The 20,013-nt window shown below is 33.6% G+C and overlaps 1 protein-coding gene across 2 annotated transcripts in view; it reads left to right on the plus strand.

Annotated features, from left to right (window-relative positions):
- Nucleotides 1–6,175: 6,175 nt before the first annotated feature.
- Nucleotides 6,176–20,013, plus strand: part of LOC110032403 (folate transporter 1, chloroplastic) — a 59,290-nt gene continuing 45,452 nt past the window's right edge. Inside the window, exons 1-5 of one of the 2 annotated variants that reach the window (XM_020736032.1) lie at nucleotides 6,176–6,335; nucleotides 6,753–6,832; nucleotides 7,953–8,029; nucleotides 10,332–10,425; nucleotides 11,321–11,414. In XM_020736032.1, the coding sequence (XP_020591691.1) occupies nucleotides 6,224–6,335; nucleotides 6,753–6,832; nucleotides 7,953–8,029; nucleotides 10,332–10,425; nucleotides 11,321–11,414 (457 nt within the window). In that variant the 5' untranslated portion in view covers nucleotides 6,176–6,223. The remainder of the gene's footprint in view (nucleotides 6,336–6,752; nucleotides 6,833–7,952; nucleotides 8,030–10,331; nucleotides 10,426–11,320; nucleotides 11,415–20,013) is intronic. The other variant, XM_020736033.1, reaches the window with a different exon arrangement.

Genomic DNA, 20,013 nt, shown 5'->3' on the forward strand with positions numbered 1-20,013 from the left:
AAAAACCAACAAACCAAACAATATATACAAGCCATCATTAATCGCAAATTTATGACTTCATAATCGGTGAACAACAATGGCTAAGGGCCAAAAAATCGAAAAGAAAAAAAAATTCTCAAGAAAAAACTGAACGTGAACCTGGCTCTGATACCAATTGTTAGAACTAAAAAATCACATTCAATTTCGAGAGAAATAAATCATAGATTAGCGGAAGTGTACCAGAGTCCATTAGATCGATTGCACAAGGTATGATCTTCGAATCTGCAGATTTTCTAGTGTTTCCTTAGTTTTTTGTTGATGGGGTGCAAGAAAAGGGATATGTCTCTCTGCAAATCGGGGACCATTACCCTTTAAAAGTAACTAACAGACGGTTACAAAAAAAATTTTGCTTAATTGTAATTCTGCCTCTCATCAAATTAGAATTTGCACTTATGGTATCCACACTATAATATCATGACAAATGTGTTCAAAGTCATAAACTTAATTCTAAATTAGACCACAACAATTTTGACTTATTAAATGATGACCCAACACATTTATTAATTACATTGTAGTCTAGACCAAAGATGTAATTTATTGAAGTAATACATGATGGCAGGGAACCTTTCCAGATAATAATAATAGTAATAATAATATTAATATTATTATTATTATTATTATTTGGTGCTCCCATATATTTTTTCTTTTGCCGAACATCTTCTTGCAGCAAGGTGAACGCCATCCCTAGGTGAAATTGACATTTCAGACATATTGGCGTGGTCCGTTTTGTCATCGGAGGTCGTTTTAGACCACTTTTTTTCAGCAATTGGGCCAAAAATGGTAATTTGCGCATTTTTAGCGCGCCCATGAAGCCGTGGCAAAATTGACGTCTTTCTTATATGAAATCGGCATTCTAGACTCACTCGTATGGTCCGTTAATCATCTAGGGTCATCTAGACACGAGCCAAATTTCATGCACGACGCGAAAAAAAAATATTCGTTGACCCGATCAAAGTCGTCCGATGGATTGAAAGCCAACCGGCCTTTGCCTAAGCAAAAACCAAATTCTAATCAAGTAACCCCAGCTACGTGTCCCCTCAACACACATCAGTGGGCCTTGAACGGATGTCTCGAGCTACGGGTGACTTATTTTCACGAAATGTTACCCCGATACGCTTAGGTGGACACCCTACGCATGTGACAAAAAAAATAATGCCAACACTACTCTATTGTTGTTATATATATTATGTTTAGAGAACTTTTGTACTAAGCAATTTCTTTTTGTTATTTGCATGTTAATTAAGCTATGCTGCTGTTGTATACCTGTTTTTAATACCTGTATACTTTCATGTTAAAACCCTTTTTAGAAAATCATTAAAAAAAATTCCTGCTTCAATATTTTATGTACTAAATGTCTTCACCTATTAAAAATTTTAAGTTTGGGGGAGGGAGAAAAACTTTTGAAAAATCTAATTTTATTTATCATTAAGAAACTATATTCAATGAAAATTTCTTTTAAAAATAATATGAACTGTATTTTTTTTGACTCTATAGATGTTGGGGTAGACTTAAGTAAATTTTGGTAATAAAGGTTAGTTCTAAGAATTAAGATATTAAGTAAAAGAGAATAGATATATGATTTTACTATTTAAAATAGAAAAGAAATTGTCTTTTTCAAATACTGAGGATTTTAAATCTATACTTTAAAAAATTGAGACTCTATAAAAATCATTTTTGAAAACTAATACAAATTATAAAGGTAAATAAATGTGATGAATTTTTAACTTTAATAGGAGGATAGTGAAGTTCAAAATCATTAAATACTGATTCAAGTATAGTAATCATCACTAAGAAAAAAAAGAAAGAATTAAAAATGATCCTGAAAGTAAAAAGAAAATAAAAAGAAAAAAAAATAATTATGTGACAGAGATGAGAAGCTTGAAGGGGTGCCTAATAAAAAACTGGTTTCACTTGAATTAACATAAAGAAACATGTTTTATTATAGTTTTGAGCTTCTATTTCCTAAAAGTATTAGTTCACCTTTACTGGTAGAGTTCTCTCAAATTCTAACTGTTATTTTTTTTAGATTCATATATATTGTGAACTACAATTAATTTTTGAAATGAATAGAAAATCAGAATTCCTGAACTTGATTACAAAATATTCTTATGTCTTATTTCTAGCCTGAATTACTAGAATTTTTCTGAAGTCAAAACTACCACATTTATAGGACAAAACTATAGGGGACTTTAATGAAAACCACAACCACATGTTAGCATATTTAATTTTTCGAAAGAAATAAGTTACTTGAGAATAAATAATAATTAAGTTTAGAGAATTTTGACATGCCTAAAATATATTACTTTTATTTACACATTTAATGTCTATTTTTAATGATATTGCGCTTTAATGAAATGTATTTTTGATGTTTTTGGTTGTAGGTACACTAAATGGAGCAAGTGAGTAAATGGAACAAAAATAGAGCAATTCGGAGTCAAAAGAAGCAACAAGGCCAAAGTTGACCTGGAGCCTAGGCACCAGACAATAAAGAGATTGACGTCTAGGTGCCAGACAATAGAGAGACTGACACCTACACCCCATAATGTGGCGCCTAGGCGCCGGAAACGATTTTTTAGACGGTTCAATGAATGTGAACGAATTTTGAAGGGGTGCTTGAAGTGACTCTTGATGATTTTGAGAGCTTTATTTAAAGAGACTTCAGGAGAGTCCAAGAGAGAGTCTTTTGGAGAAAAAAAACCATTGGGAGAGAGAGAGAGAAGAGCTTGGAATTTATTAGAGGCTTGAAGGATTTCCTTGGTGGCTTGCTTAGAATTGAAGGAGAAGTTAGAGATATCTTCTTCACTACAGTTCTAAGTGAGATTGGAGTGGAATTGTAAGGAGAGTGAGTGATTCAAATAATCTGGAAGAATTGCTTAGGAAGGAGTTTGAGATAAGCTGTGTATTTTGTTTATTTTACTTTATCTTTTTTTGTAAACTAATATTTATCTATAAATCCATGTGTTGTTGTGTATTTCCCATGAGATTTGAGTAGTTTCCTTTGGTTTTATCCCTGTAATGAGGAATAATTATATGTAGGAATAAAGTTTAGTAGAAGTACTTTTAATTCCATAAATTTTGATGATTTAAACTTGATGTTAAATTTACTTATCAGTCTGACTAATTGATTTGTTAAAATTAGTTATGAAACACAATGACCCGAAAGGGCTATGCTTTCCTCAACATAGTAAGAATCACATTTAGTCTCATGAATGAGAATGTAGTCCATGGGATTAAGTGCAAATAAATATGGAAATAAGTTTTGATGGACGTAGTTTTGATGGACTGATGGACGTAAATTGGAGATTTTAGAGTGACAAGCTAAAATTTCCAATTTGATTCAGATGTTTGGAACCTAAAGCGATGTTAACCTTCAGGTGAAGGGTACATGTAAACTCTAGAGTGACAACTAGTAACTTTCCAACCTAACCACGGGTTTAGGGACTTTACTCTAGATTAGCCAATGTTCTTTATACACTCGAGAGAGGGTAAATAATATGTATGCTCCTACTTGCCACAATACATTAATTATATTTTAAATTATTAGATTCTTACACTAATTATAAACTCATTGTAAGGGGAGTGATGCTTTATAAAATTTGAACTCTTCTATACATCATTGGTTTAGAATTGTTCAGTGGTAACTTCACATTTTAGCCATTTTATATTGTCTTGCATTTGCATTCTGCATTTGCTTAGCATACTCAACATTCCTTTTAAATTATATAGGATTATTTAATACACAAAAAGTTTTCATCATTTCCTAAATAATTTAACTGCAGTTTAAATAAGATTTTACTAAAGTCAATCTATAAGAGTTTATACTTGTGAGATTGATACTTGGAACTCAACTAGAGCCCTATATTACTTGAAACGATATGTTTACATGTGTAGTACCCCTAGTGTGTGAACTATTCTACCAACTTTGCTAATATTTAATTTTGCACACTAGCCGCTTAATATAAATTAGGTCAAGCTTCTGGCCATCTTTCGGGACTTAAATAAGAGCAAAATTGTGGGTCGGGTCACCAACAAACATGATATACTAAAAATTCATACCATCAAAAGAGTGACATAACCACTCATGTAGCCAAAAGGCTTTCTAGAGTATTGAATTCTCAATTAGGCCATCAAATTAGTCTATCAAGGACCTCCATATGGCCTCAGACTATTTATACTATGCAAATTCATGTGCATTTCTAGAAAAAAAGAGAAGGAAGATCGATAGGTACCTTATAGCTATTGTATGAAAAAATAGGTTTGTAAGCAAAAATTTAATAAAAAGCTTAATGAATTTAGAACTAATGTTATCAATATTAGGAATTTTTAATTTTATTTTTAAAATCTATGGATGTGAATTTGGACATAGGTTCCCTCATCCAAGTAATTTCAATTCCTCTGCTCGGCGAACCAACCATAAGAGTTACTCCATCTACAGTAAACTTCAGCTCATGACCACCAACAATAAAGGCTTGCCTTTCAACATTCCAACACTCTCAAAAAGTGATCAATATGTAGATTCCTCAATGTAACAACAACATTCTCAGGGTTGTCCTGTGAAAAGTCATCACATACTGCTTAAAATCTTAAGGGTTGGTACCTGCACGTAATTCCTCTATTGATCATTCTATTGAAAGTTTTCAAATACACTGTTAAAACAATAAAACAAAACCTATTAAGAATGCAAACGTAAAACAACATAATTATTGCGTGCTTATTTCAGTACAACTGTGTTGTATCAGGTGACTGAGTTTCCTCAATACAATTAATACAACATGGTTGTACAAGAGAAATAATCAGACAATCATAGGGGAAAAAAAATTAAAATTCATTGTATCTATTTACAATTTTTTATTTAAAAATTCATTATATATATATATAAAAACTCAATATTATTGTCTTATTTCAGTACAATGGTGTTGCATCAATTACATTGTATTACCTCAGTACAACCAATACAACATTATTATACAAGAGAAATAATTATAAAATCGTATAGAAAAAAAACAAAAATTAAAAATTCATTTTATCTATATCATTATTTTTAGAATTCATTATATATATATATACAATTTTTTTATTTTTATTTAGATTTTAAACAAAAATTAAGATTTTTGTATTACTTCAGTACAATCGTGTTGTATCGGTTGTATTGAATTATCTCATTACAATCTCGTTTGCATTGAGTTACCTCAGTTATACCAATACAATATGGTTGTATAAGGGAAAATAACGAGACAATTGTAGATATGCTAAATAAAAAAAATTAAAATTTCATTTTATCTATATACATATTTTTTATCTTTATTCAGATTTTAAACAGAACTCAACATTGTTGTCTTATTACTTCAGCACAATCATTTTGTAGCGGTTGTATTATAGGAAATCAGTACAACCAATACACCATTTTTGTATAATAAAAAGCTCACTCATTTTTTTATTCAGATTTTTAACCAACTTAACATTGCTGTATCTCTTCAGTACAACCATATTGTATCAGTTCTATTAAGATAAATCAATATAACATGGTTGTATTTTATGAGTATGCACCAAAAAAAGATATTCAGTTAGGAAACAAAAAAATCATTAAAAAAGGAAAAAAAACAACGATTGTCTCACATTTACAAGCATATCATCAAATTTACTTACCAAACTGACAATTATTGAATCACACGCAACTATCGTGTGTTATAATTTGATTCTTATAATATTCTCAATCTCTTCTTCATTAATAAGCTGGAAGATAAACAAACATGTGGAGCCATAAAAAAATGAAATGTAAGCAAGCAACAATAAAGAAGCTATGCTATGAAAATGGACAAAACCTTGAAGCTTAATCTTGGTACAAAAGAAAAAATCTTGGGGAGTAAAAAATACCGAACGAGAAATCATAGAACAAACCCTAAAGAGCTTGATGTAGATCTCTAAATATGGAACGTCGAATGAACCCCAAAAGTCAAAAGTCTCCATCTACATATTTGTTGCATTTGCCTCTTTTTGGATTCACCTGGTCGGAGTCAGACTCTGCGTTCTGTGCATTACTTTCTCTTCTGTTAAAGATAAAAATATATTCTTTAAAAGAAAATAACGATAAAAATTAAAAAAAGTGACATTTTTTGAATTTGCTTCCGCACTTACGGGTGAGTTAAATTTTCCACCGCTACTCCGCTTCAGATTTCTCGAGTCCATGTCAGACGCGGAGAAGTGGAACTGGGAGAACGCAGCCGCCGGAGCCATCGCCGGATTCTCCACCGTCGCCGCCCTTCATCCTCTCGACGTCGTCCGTACGAGATTTCAAGGTTTATTCTTCTCGTCCTTCCACTACTTCGTCTGGTTCTGTTTGGATTGAACGAGTTACAAATTAAAAGAGATAATTATGTTTAATGAATTGGATTGATACTTTTTTTCCCTCAATCGGTTGGCCGACAAGCTAATCAGCTATTTCCTTATCTTATCGTCGATCGAAATTTTAGTTTTTGTTTATTGTAAGGATCGAAATGACCTAGCAAAATTTTTTTCTTAAACTTTTTTTGACTAGGATTTGATGGGGAATTGCCAATGAAAACATGCGTTCGTTTACATTCTTAGAAAATTCAAATAATTAATAATTGAAATTTTTGTGAAGTAGAATGCATTTATTTTGATCCCAATTCGTTCAAATCAAATATACTCTATACGATCTTCTATTTCATGACCAGAAGTTATTCTATTTGCAGTGAGCGATGGTCGCGGGGGATCTTGTCTTCCACTTTACAAGAACACTGCGCACGCCATTTACAGTATGGCGCGGATGGAGGTCAGTCTGCCTTTTTTTTCATGCATAGATAAGGTGGCATATATGTAAACAATGAAATAGAGGTGTTAACTATGTAAATACATTAGATTTGAGTGCTAGCATGTAGGACATTTGCATAAACACCTCCTAATTCCTATGTATTTACATAGCTAACACCTGAAACTTTGCCTTTTAAATTTATACCATTAAAATCCTTTTTATATCTCATAAAAAATATCACTTTTTTAACTTTTAAAAAATAATACACACCTTTTAGTGCATTGATGAGGGGACATGTATGTAAAAGTTGGAGTTCAAGTGCTAAATATGTTAATACATAAGAATTGAGTGTTATATATGCAAATATCCCCTTTTTCTTAGTTCTATTCTACTTCTGGGATTCTTTTCCTTTTACTCAGTGAATGAAAAAGACAGGCAATGAATTGCTTTTGATCAGGGGAGATACAATCTGAATGGTTTCAAACAAAAAAAAAAAGAAAAGAAAAGAAAAATGCAATTATCTTTTCTTTAACCTTAACTGGATTAGAGTGAAAATTGTTGGAAACATGAAATTCATTGAATCCATTTTGGAATGCAGAAATTTATTCCTTTGCCATGGTTTCACCATTTATGCACGAAAAGAAGTATTTTACTTTTTAAAGGTTAAAATGGTGGCATTTTTGATATGACATGAAAATTTTGGATGGCACCATTGTTAAAAGAAAAATTTAGGGGTTATACATGTAATTATGTAGAAATTGGGTGGTATGTATGTAAATGTCCCTTGCATTTTCTTGCCTAGCGAAGAACTCTAGCATGTATGCCATTGGTTAACTGTATTACATTTCATCTGTTGAGTTCTCTAATTGTATGACAATTTGGCTTCTCTGTGATTATATTTCAAAAGCATGGCCTCTTTGGTTTTTGTTTTAATTTTTTTTCTTTTTTTTTTTATTATATGGTGAATTTGATTGGTTGAAACATGAAATTGTGAACATCTATTATTCATATCCCAGTCTTTGCATGTTCCTTTTTTATAGCCTTTTTATGGTTTAGTCATTGGGTACTTTTCAGACTTTCAGAATTTTAGGATTGTTTAATTTTATCAAATTGTCAGCTTGCTTAGTGATTTTCCTTACAGGGACTGAGAGGGCTTTATGCAGGTTTCTATCCTGCAGTATTCGGGTCAACGGTTTCATGGGGACTTTACTTCTTCTTGTAAGCCCTTCTTAAATTTTTTTTTTTGAAAATTTCAAGGCTTGATAATCTATCTATTAGCCTTTTATTTTTAATTAATTTTAGTTTGAATCTTTTTTTATTGCTTATGGATTGGCATTGTTTATGAAAGGAAGCTTATATTTTATTCCGAGTCATTGAAGTTAATCCCACACGTATGGTTTCGCATTTGGTTGGTTCAGCTGCTTTGGCTTACAAATTAGATAAATCAATTGGGTTCGACCGTAAATATAAAAAAAATTAAACAAATTAAACTATCTCCAATTCAGTCTTGCTAGTTCGATTCCATTTTGATAAAATGTAATTAATTTTAAGAATAAACCAAATTATCTTTGGCTTGAATAGTTTGTATTGAGAAGAATATCAAGTAATATTTGCTGAAATTTATAATTTTGGTATATGGAATAATGAGTATTCAAGTTGATCTTTCCATCACTTCTTTATTTATAGTGGATGGGATTTATTTATTTATTATTTGAAAAAAAATAGTTTAATTTAATATTTTGGCTTGATTGATTTTGCAAAACTAAAAACTATACTAAAAGCAAAAAATAAAATATTTAAAAAAAATTGCAATTAATAACCTAACCAATACTTTAAAAAACAAATCAAAAGATTGGCTCGGCTCAATCTTTTAATTTTATCCAAGAGATGTACACTCTTACTTGCATCAGCTTTGCACTTATGGGAGATGTGAGAAAGGTTGAAAGAGCGATCACGCTAGATAGGTTTGCGCTTTAGATGTTAGGTTTGGGCTTTGTCAAACTTTTTATGGTCATTTAGTCCACAACACTCAATTCTTATATATTTACATTATCTCACACCACAACTTTCTTATTTACACGCATAGCACTCAAATCTTTTAATATCAAATAAAAAATAACACTATTACCTTTTTTTTTAAAGTGAAATACACCTTTTTCATGCATAGGTTTAAAGCATCATAGTGCTATGAGTGTATATATGAAATTTAGGTGTAAGATATGTAAATACGTAAGAATTGTGTGGTCCGTATGTAAATTTTCCAACTTTTTAATGGTCGCCTCGAGTTAGAAGAGTGAGTTATTGATTTTCGTTGGAATACTATTCCTTATGGCTATTTATTTCAGATTGAGGTCTTTTTCCTTTTCACCTGCTAAATCTCATTATTTTACTAGTGGAAAATTAACCCATCTTTTTCCTAGTTAAAATGTATAACTGTCATATCTTATTAACACATAAAGCATAAAGAAAAGACTGTTAATACAATTCCTGTAGTTTTCTCCTCACCTTTACCGTTATTCATATTTCTTCATCATCAATATTATAATTTTGGGGCATTTACATTCATAACACGCAATTCGTATATCTTTGTATATATTTACATATCTCACACGTAAACTTTCATATTTATACACAACACTCAAATCATTAATATCACATTAAAAATAGCATTATTATCACTTTTTAAAAATGAAATAAATCTTTTCATATATAGATTTAAAGCACTGAAGGGCTATGAGCGTAAATATGCAATCTTAGATGTGAGATATATAAATATATAAGAATTCTGTGCTAGGTATGTAAATTTCTTTTTAATGTTTTCCACAGTTTTATAATTGTCATATTTTGCAACCGCTTGATCATTCATCAGAACAGTTTGCCCTTTTAGAGGCAACGGCAATATTCCATGCTAGCAATGTTCTGCTTCACAATGTTTGTGCATTATAAATCGAATACCTAATCATGCATTCATAACTCATGATATCTGCATTTCAATTTGAAAATTTTGCCATGCTTTCTTTTGTTTTTTATTTTTTGTTTGTTAAGTTTTATGATTTCTATACTGAAAATGATGTTTAACATAGAAGCTCATCATTTTACCTTGTGATGGTTTTTTTTTTGGGCATTTACATACATACAACCCAATTGTTATGAACTTACTTATCTAACAACTACATTTTGTACTTTTCATTTATACCACCCAAGTCTTTCGTAAAATACCACAGCTTTAACTTTTAAGAAATGAAATACACCTTTTTATGCATAGGTAAGGTAGCATAGATGTAAAAATTGAATTATAGGTATCAGATATGTAACTATATAAGAATTGAGTGGTATGTATGTAAATCTTCCTTTTGTTTTATTTAAGCATGGTCCCCATTGAAATATGCCTACTCAATGACGTTGTATGCTATCCTTATCTGCTACGCTCATCCTTAAATTGCTGATATCAATCAAATTTTTATTTCCTTATTCCATTGTTCTAATAATCTAAGAAAAACTCTTACATTCCTTTCTGTAGTTATAGCAGAGCAAAGTACAGGTACCTCAAAGGTTCTGATCAGCAGCTTGGCCCTGGTCATCATCTTGTTGCAGCCGCAGAAGCAGGTGCTCTGGTCAGAATTGAGGCTGCCACTTTGATTCATGCAAAAATATTTTTAGCGTTGTTTCAATTTTTCCAAATTTGACGGAACACACATTGATCTTTTCTGCTAGTTGTGATGCGTTTCGTCCTATGCTAATAGTTATGGGCTTAGAACTTTTACTTTTTAAGATATTCTAGCAGCCCTTTTGATTTCTTGCTATCAAGTTTTTTTCCTCATAGTAATTCTATTCACAATCTTCCCCGTCACTGATTTATATATTTTATTCTGTATTACTTTTTTTTTCCCCTAAAAAAAGTGTGCTCTTTTTTGCTTTGACCTCAAACCTTTAGGAAAAAGTTGAAATCTTGAAGCATTATATCTTAAAATTGTATTATTGATGTCACATCTAAGCTGACAGTTCTCTTCAGTTCTGCCTAAGACTTGTTCAAGGTGTCAACATATGACCGACCATGAGATAGTAAAAATGTCAAAATATTTATGCTATTTTACATATTTTGTTTTCATTAAACTGTAAAGTTTTCTACAAAACCTCAAAAAGATGTCATGAAAAACGGAAAATATCTAAAATTACAAATAATGTGAGACTGTTCAACTGAATCACTACAAGCTTTAAAGGACTAAGAATGTGGTTTAGTGGCCCCCCTTCCCCTTCATCTCTTCTTAGCATTAGAATGACCATTCAAATCACAATACATAATGTCACTCACAAAAATTAAATCAAATATAGCTGCTATATAAAGTTCTCCATGAGGAGGAAATTTTTGGATAGTATTTTTCCACAACATTATTCACTCTTGAAAGCACTTTTTTCTAGATAAAGGTGAAGGAGCACTTTTGGAGCCTAGAGTTAACTTCATAGTGCTATTCTAATAGAAAATAAAGTATCATTTTATGAACTCGACAGGTATGCGTGCTTACAAATCCTATTTGGCTTGTGAAGACGAGATTGCAACTTCAAACTCCTTTCAATCAAAATCGTCCATATATTGGTTCCTCTGGTATGTTTTTTTTCCCCATATTCATTTTTACTATTTATTTCAGTTCTATTATTTGTGGTTTATTTTTTGAGAATTGCCAATTGAGAAAACAACTTGAATTGCCGAGTGCTTGAAACTTCTCCTATGCTCAAGCATTGAATAAATGTTAGAGCTGTTCTGAGGGTTTCAGCCCCCTCAATTGCTACCATTTTCTCCTTTGAGGATGGAAGTTAAATATACCCAGGTTAGTGGAGTCTATATGCTCACCGCCCCCACCCGCCAGAGTGAAAATGATAGAAGAAGCCAATCAGTTGAGTCCTATTTATAGGTTGAGCTTGGGACACTTAGGAATTTCAAGTTTGTCGGTTGAAATTATGAGTATGATAATAACTTCTGCCATGTTGGTTTTAATAGCCATGTGGGAAGTAACTTCGATTGATGCATTTTAGCGATTTGGTCGATTTCTTGAGAAGCTTAAGCAATAAAGTACAATGTACCTTTTGAATGGGGAGAGAATGGATCACATCAACCCATTATTTGTGCTAATGAGGGTTAAGATCATAGCACACATGATGATGTCAACCTTTAAGAGATTCAGAGAGTTGCGTGGCAGAACATTCATACTTTTTTCCCTTTTTTTTTATTCCCCACCTTATCCCTATGTTAGATGATATTTGAACAAAAGTTTTTTAATTAGGGGTATTGAAGTAACATATAGTATACCATCTATTCCTATGTTAGATGATATTTGAACAAAAAATTCTTTAATCAGTGGTATTAAAGTAGCGGTAGTATTTAATTTATTCAATTTTTAATGTTTAAGGAATTTTATTGCATGAGTTATTTTATCCTTGTTTTTATTCTATTTCTTTTATATTATTCGCCGCCTTTATCTCCGCTTCTCCTTTTTTTCTTGATAGAACCTCTTTCTACCCCCATTTTTTTTTCATACATGCGACGGTCTAGAAACAACTTCATTACTTGTTGTTTCCATCCCTAATTCAAATCTCTCTTAATGTTCCTAAATTCTAACAAACTCCAAAATCCTAAAATATCAGTCACTATCTAGACAAATCTCAAAAAAATCTTCACCATCCCTGATTTGAATTTTGAATCGTGACAAATACATTGCAAATCTCCAAACTTCTATTTGCATTTTAACTTTATCCTAATTGTATCATAAATTATAATCTTTCTTAGCATAAATTAACTATCAATTTATTGTAGAATGCGTGATAAACCCCTCCCCCGCCTCTTCCCGTGCATGTAGTTCTAGCATCCCCCTTACAATTTACTGTAATCGAGCTCCCTTCTATTCTATTAAAAAAGCCTAGTTATTCAATTAGTTTCTTTTAAACACAATCATCTTTGATCATGCCTCCTGCATCTTTGTTTGATTTAGTAAACTAAGCCAATCTAATCAGGTTAACCTCCACCAAACTAAACCTGCATCCATGAAACCAAGCCATACCAACTTGCTTAATTTTTTGGTATAGTAAATCAACTATTCTAACAATTAAACCTATATAAATAAAGTAATTTATGCTGATTCGAGAATTCAGTGGAACTATTTTGTTGATCTGAAAAGAGGGTACAAATACGCCTTACATGAATCCTAGAATAGGAAAGACAAGAAAAAAAAAATGAAAGGAAAAATATAACACTTATATCTCCAATCAATTAATTTCTAATAATTACTTGGAATTAAAGGAAACATCATAAAATAGGAAAAGAAAATCCAAGGAAATAAATTCAATCCTCATAACTTCTAACACTTTTCCTCAAGTTGAAACATAGATATCAATCATGTTCAACTTGAATTTGAAATCATTAAACAATGGTTGAGGAAAATCCTTTGTGAGGTAAAAATTAAAGTCTTCATCCCGTTGTTGACTTCATTTTCAGTGAGGTCTTAGTTTTTTTTCTCCTTAGAGCCTGTGATCTAGCCTTAGGATTCCCTGTTGACCATCCTAGAGGACTAATATTGGAACCCACCTTACGTAAGACTGGGAACCACTTCTTGACCCATTTTTGGGAAAACCTCGCATGAGTGGTCCCAAACACTCAACTTCTAGTTGCAAGGGCTAAGGACCAGCATGTGGAGAACCCGAAAATGAGTTCCCATAGGATCAGGAGGCCTTAGGAATACCCATATCGACTTTCACACATATATATTTACATACACCACGCGCGTAAACCTAGCAATTCACGTCACCGACTTACAAACGTTGCACCGACATTTAAACTAAAATCAATTTTTCGAAGTGGTCCGTCACGAACCTAAAATTCGAAGAAAAATTAAAATCGACGCATTTTCAACCCGATCATCAACAAACTTGTCCGGACGACCCACAGATGACGAAACAGACCGCTTGAGCGCATTCGAGACGTCAACTTTAGCTAGGAATGACGCCTATATTGCTATGGTTCCGTGTGCGGGCAGACGACACAAAAATCAATGCACACGAATTTTTAATTAGAGAGTGCGGGTTCAGGCTCAGCCTAAGTTCAATTCGAACTGGACATGAGTTGAGCATGAGCTAAATAGTTTCAAATTTAAAATTTTTAAATTTCAAATGAGTCATTTAATCTCATCTTAATTGAATGTAATTAGGAGTTAAGATTTTCCAATTGAGCCAGACTGCATGAATGGAATCCATTTAATTCTCTGCCTAATCTCGCATAACGTCCACTTTGAATATTACGACTATACAATTCGACGGGTTTCACCTCCTGGCATTCGCCCCCCTCTTCTTCTCCCTTGTCTCTTTTCATCTTCACCTCTTCTGCTCGAGACTCACCTGCTCGCCTCCTCTCTGCATCAAACCCCTCGCTCGACTCCTCCCTTCTGCACTGAAACTCCCTCGTTCGACTCCTCCCTGCACCGAAGCCCTCGCTCGACTCCCCTCTACACCAAAACTCCCTCAACTGCAACTCTCGCCTGCCTCGCCTCTCCTTCTTCACCGAACAACCTCATCTCTTCTTTGGCTCACCTCTCCCGCTCAGCACCAAAACCTCTGCTCGCTCGCCTATCTCTCTTGACATGGAAGACCTCTGATTCGCCTCCTCCTCTCTGCACCGAGACGCACGATCGCGCCCCCCTCGCAGGCTTGGTCGTCCCCTCCCGCGAGCTCCTCTTCATTTGCCTCCCCTCTTCCGCGCTCGCCTGCCTCGCCACCGAAAGCTCTCCCTCGCTTCTTCCTCCTTATTCGTCTCAACCGCAATACTCGCCTGCTTCACCTCTTCTGCTCGACACCCTTTGCTCATTATGACTCCCCTCTAGCACTGAAAGCCCGATCACAGTCCTAGCCACTCGCCCTCTGCCTCCCTTTAGGCTCGCCTCCTCCTCTTTAGTGCCCTAGCTGAATACTCCTCCCCTCATCGACATCCCTTGGAAGATTTTCGATTTTTGCTGACGCATATTTTCCCTGGAGGCAACCACAAACCATGCATCTAAGCATTTGTTTCCAACAAATCTTGAAATCTGTTGGTATTTTTTTGATGTCTTTTTCTGTTTTTAATACCTGAACAATTTGCTTGGCTTAGATAATACTCCTTTTTTTGTTAGTGGCTGAAAACAAATTGTATGGTTAAAATAAATTATGCCTCCACACCTTAAATTGTTTGTTATTATTACCCAAAATTGACTATGCGTTGTATTGGATGAAGTCTATTTCAATTTGATTATGTCATATTGTTTAGATAATGTCAAGTTATGAACTGTTCTGCTTAGGCAACTGTTCTTTTTTTTACAATTGTGTGGTTTGCGTGCAAATATTTCTTCTCATACTTCATAGCTCCTATCATTTCATTTTTGTTCATTTGACTGTTTAGGATGATGCAATATCTGTGAACATGTTATTTTTGATGAATTCATACTTCAACTTTTGTTTGACACCTGAATATGAGCATTAATGCATTTAACCTATGATGGTAAAGCTGATGTGAAGAGTCTTCTCTGATGTGGGTTGGCCTTACTGGTTTCCATTATCAATTTGCTAGAGTTCACATATTTATCCTCTTCAGTTCTATTGGTCATTTTTTTGTTATACTTGAATATCACCACTGCAGAAAAGAATAAAAAGAAAAAAGTTCTAAATATTCAAAAGTTAGGGGAATTTACATGCACAAAGGCATCGTTTTATGGCTGTTTTGAACGCGATTTTGGAACTGTTTTGGCTCTTCTTTTTCACTGTTTTGGAGATTTGAAATTGCTATTTGGGACATTTGAAATTGCTGTTGTGGGCTGCATTTTTTGGGCCAGTTTGACAGCTTGTGGGCTGTACTTTTTTGGTCTGTTTGTTGGCTTTTGGGCCGCACCTTTTGAGTCTATTTTGTGGCTTTTGGGCTTTATCTTTTGTATTCTGAATTAGAGAACTTTTGGGTCAATCAAAACACTATTTCAGAAAAGATTTAAACACTTTTCTCGGTTGTCGGTTTAATTACAGTTGTTGAAAGAATTTAAATGCTTTTAGGTCGATTCACTTGCTGTTTCCCTTCTTGACTATGTTAGTTTTGGAAGTGGGTGGGTCTTCTTTCTTTTGTTAAATGGTTAAATCAAAATGAGAATTTTTTATTTAATTATTTGGAAAACACTTAAAGATATTTGAAGATTAGTTTGAAAAAAACTTAATTGAGGGTAAAACACCTTAAATCACTTCAAGCACAGGTTAAAGTGTAGGTTTTCTAGATTTTATGAGCACACTCTAGGTGTTAGTTCATCTCCCTAATTTTTGAATGAATGATGAAACTAAACACTTGACCTTAATTCACAAATTGATTAAAACACTAAATATGAGGATACACCAGAATGCGGTTCATGACTTTCTTAATTAAATCAAACAGTGAAATTTCTTAAATGACTTAATTTACAGTGAAACCCAATGCACCGAGATTTGAGCTTGACCATTACACCCAATTCCTTCCGGTAATTAGAGATATTTGTTAATGCCACATATAGATCACCAGACTAGAATAAGTCTAAAGTTTAGGTGACAAGAGCGACAACGACATTGCTTATGTGTGCTTAAACGAGGAATATGAAGTAAGATTATTAGAATAATATCTCCTATCTCAAGGACATGATACTATTCGTCGACTCTTGGTGAGATTGTTGCCCTCGACGCTTTTAGGTCGCCAGTAGTGCTAGCTCGATTAGAGCGACTAGCTTTTGAACTACACTACTTTACAAAATATTTACAAAAATAAAACAAAATCTCTTTTGCATGTTAAAAAGAACTCTGCATAAAAAACTTAAACAACAGTTTTTGCATGAAAATCAAAGAAATTTTTTTTTGAAAACTTAGAAAAGTCCATGGTTAGTTATTTGGATCGAGTTAAGGACTGTTCTCCGTAGATTATCGGGTTAGTAGCTCTTGTTTCTAGGTCAGGAAACACACAGTCCAACTCTGAACCCCTAACTTCACCGATGTCTTATACCTAGTCTCGGTCTTCCATATGTGACCACTGGTTTTGCTTTTGCCTGTTCGTGTTACGACTCGTTTTGCTATTTTTTATACTAGAATTCCTGTTTTCTTTCTTGTCTGCAATTTATTTAAATTATCTGCAAATTATATTATGCTTTATGGACTAACCATGCAGCGGTAGCAGAAGTCCCCCAGGCACGCAGTTTATTTTATGCACTATAGTTCCTTTATTTACTTCACAGTATTTCCTTACCTACACTTATTTACTTTACAAGCAAAATCAAAACAACAACAACAACAACAAACCCTAAATATTGAAACATATCTAGTCAAAACTTTTAAGCCTTAGACCTTAAGATTTCTACTTCAATAAGGAGCTTGGAGCATACGCCGTGGGCAACACGACGAAGACATGCAGAAGGATATCTTCGAGAGAGCAAACGAGTCTTCTTCAATAATCTCTCTCCTTAGGCTAAATAACAACCAATATGACTTCGAGGTAGCTCGCCCAACGCGACGTAAATCCTCACTTTTTTTAGGATTCCGAGGTTGCCGTTCGGTACGACGTAAACTCTCTTGTCTTCGCGGGCTATTTGCATAATCGAATATTATGCAAATGTAAGTCCCAAATAATAAAATTAACAGAATTGAACAAGTGAATAACATCGTCTCCAAAACACAGCCACGCATTAGGATAGTTTGGGAAGTCACTGAGAGTTCTCCTCAAAATCCATAACGTCCCCTACCGTTTCCTTCCTTCGACTCTTGAAAATAACTGTTTCTACTTGAGCCACTCCCACTTGATTTTCCATGTCCTATCGTGAAAACTTAAACCTTGAATTTCTGAAGACTAATGCTTCTAATTATTATCGAGAGTTTTCTCAAGTGATCTCAGTCAATTGAGATGAAATTAACTATAGGGACTTGCCTCTGTCGGAAACTTCGAACCCAGGTAAACTAAACCCTACTAATCTTTATATTAGGTAGGGGAACTTGTCTGTCACATATAAAAGGTTCGCAGACCAAACAGATGTCACAAATCTCTTAGTTTGTAGGATTGAATCTATTGCCGAGATATACATTCATCTTTCAGAAATGTGTATTATTTGCGGTATCAGACACGATTATACAAATTATTGGACTAATGAAATCCATTCAGTCCCATTTTCTAAAAGAAATAAAACAGGTTATTTAAAAAAAAAATTATATACCTTTTATATTAAATTAAATTTTAAATTTTTTTCAAAATAAAAAAAAGTCGACCGACACCCGTACTTGACAATCAACCCCAAGAGCATTTAGGATTACTTTTAGTTAAAAGCATTATTGACATTATGATTCACTGCTAATAACCGATCATTATTAATGATATCAGAAGAAACAACCATTTTACTTGGAGTATGTAAAACAAGAGCCAAATTAGAACTCTCCAGAATTCCAGAATTAATCAAACCATCATCAAGGGTATGTTTAAATCAAAAGCATCAATGAAACTTTCATTATTAAGAACATTGTAATCATTTTCAGTAAAACCAACTTCATCCATAGATTCTTGCCAAATCCAGATTCTCCCGAGTTGGATTTTGATTCCTATTCAAATTATGAGTAGATCTATCAATTATAGCATACTTACTTCTAGCCATTTGTGTTCCAGCAGAAATGAAAATTCTATTAAATTTCTTCCCCAAAAGGCAGGAATAGGTCTTCTAACTGGTTGAGTACCAAATTTATGACGATTCAACAAATTATGAGAAAAAGTAGATTAAGTTTTGCATGGTGAAAACTTCCATTCAAATATGAACAATTTCTCAATCTTTCATAATTATGATATATTATTAGGAAAAAAAGTGCCAATATTAACTTTTATATTCGCTCTAGCATAGGTTAATCTAGTATTTTTCTGTTGTTAAAGGATCCACGCTGAAGGTATTCTTGTACGACTTACAATTTTGGAAATACCAAATTCTGTCTAGCAAAATAAATTGAGATTAAGGAGTTTTAACCAAATAGGATTTTTTTTAAACCTTCACGAATTGGCTTGAATTCAGGAGTCCATTTCTTAAAGAGAAAAAAAATTTCCCCAATGAAACATGGACCACCCGCTAGAACCATGTCATAATCTTCTAAACAAACAAATTGAAAGAGAGAAAACCCTTCGGTAAGAGAAATTAAATCAACTGAACCTTTAAGTTTCCATAACTTACATATAGCTTGCAACAAATAATTATAAAATGCTCTCTTACCAAGTGCATGGCCAACCAGAGTGAGGCTCCACTTCTTTGAACCTTCCTCAACCTCAAGATCTGAGAAGGAGATTATTTCATCATGACATGGAATATAATAAAGATTGATGTTAATGGTAGAAATATGAGAGGAAATAAGACTTTTTAACTTTAAAGAAGATCCATGACCTAGAAAAGGTCGAGAAGGGGAGGAAGAAGAAGAAAGAGGGGGAAAAGCACCCTGATCCATCAAAATAAAAAGAAAAAAAAAAATAAAAGAAAAACACAGGGGGGCTAAGCCCCTAAAAAAATCGAAATGAAGAACCAAAACCGATCAGGAAAAGAGATTCAAATCTTCTTTCTAAGAGAGAGGAAATAGAGAAGATCTCTCATGAGAACCCAAGACAGTGCTCCGGAAATTAGAGAGAGAGCTCCAATAAAAGCCTAAAAATTCTTGACAGACCCTCCTGGACCAATGCCTCGTGTAATTCCCCTATCCGAGGGGTTTTGAAATGTTCCAACAATCGAACCTTTAATTCTTCCCTAATTAGTTAATTTTATTCTCTCCGTTTATACCACGCTAGAGCATTCCCTTCCAAGCACAGGGCGCCACCATCAATTTCTCTTCCTCTGTCAACCCATCAACGATAAAATATCTCTCCACGGGATAAATCCATTTATAGACATCCTCTCCTTTAAAGATCATAATTTTCATTTTCCTTATGCTCGAGTCTCCTCCCCAATTCCCTTAAACAAAGTTCATTACCCCATGACGCTGAGGTGACTTTCTCTTCCTCTACCCATATTAATTTTTCTTCTTCCATAAGTCTGGCACGCCCCATAATTAGCTCGCTGTTCTCATAAACTCCATAGTCGGCTTCTCCCTAAAAGGTTATTGCAACAAAAGACATTGGTGCTAAGGCTGTCAAAACGGCTCGTTGTTCGCGAACAACTCATGTTCGGCTCGTTCGC

Source organism: Phalaenopsis equestris, unplaced genomic scaffold (assembly GCF_001263595.1).
Source record: "Phalaenopsis equestris unplaced genomic scaffold, ASM126359v1 Scaffold000938, whole genome shotgun sequence".
NCBI classification, from domain to species: Eukaryota; Viridiplantae; Streptophyta; class Magnoliopsida; order Asparagales; family Orchidaceae; genus Phalaenopsis; species Phalaenopsis equestris.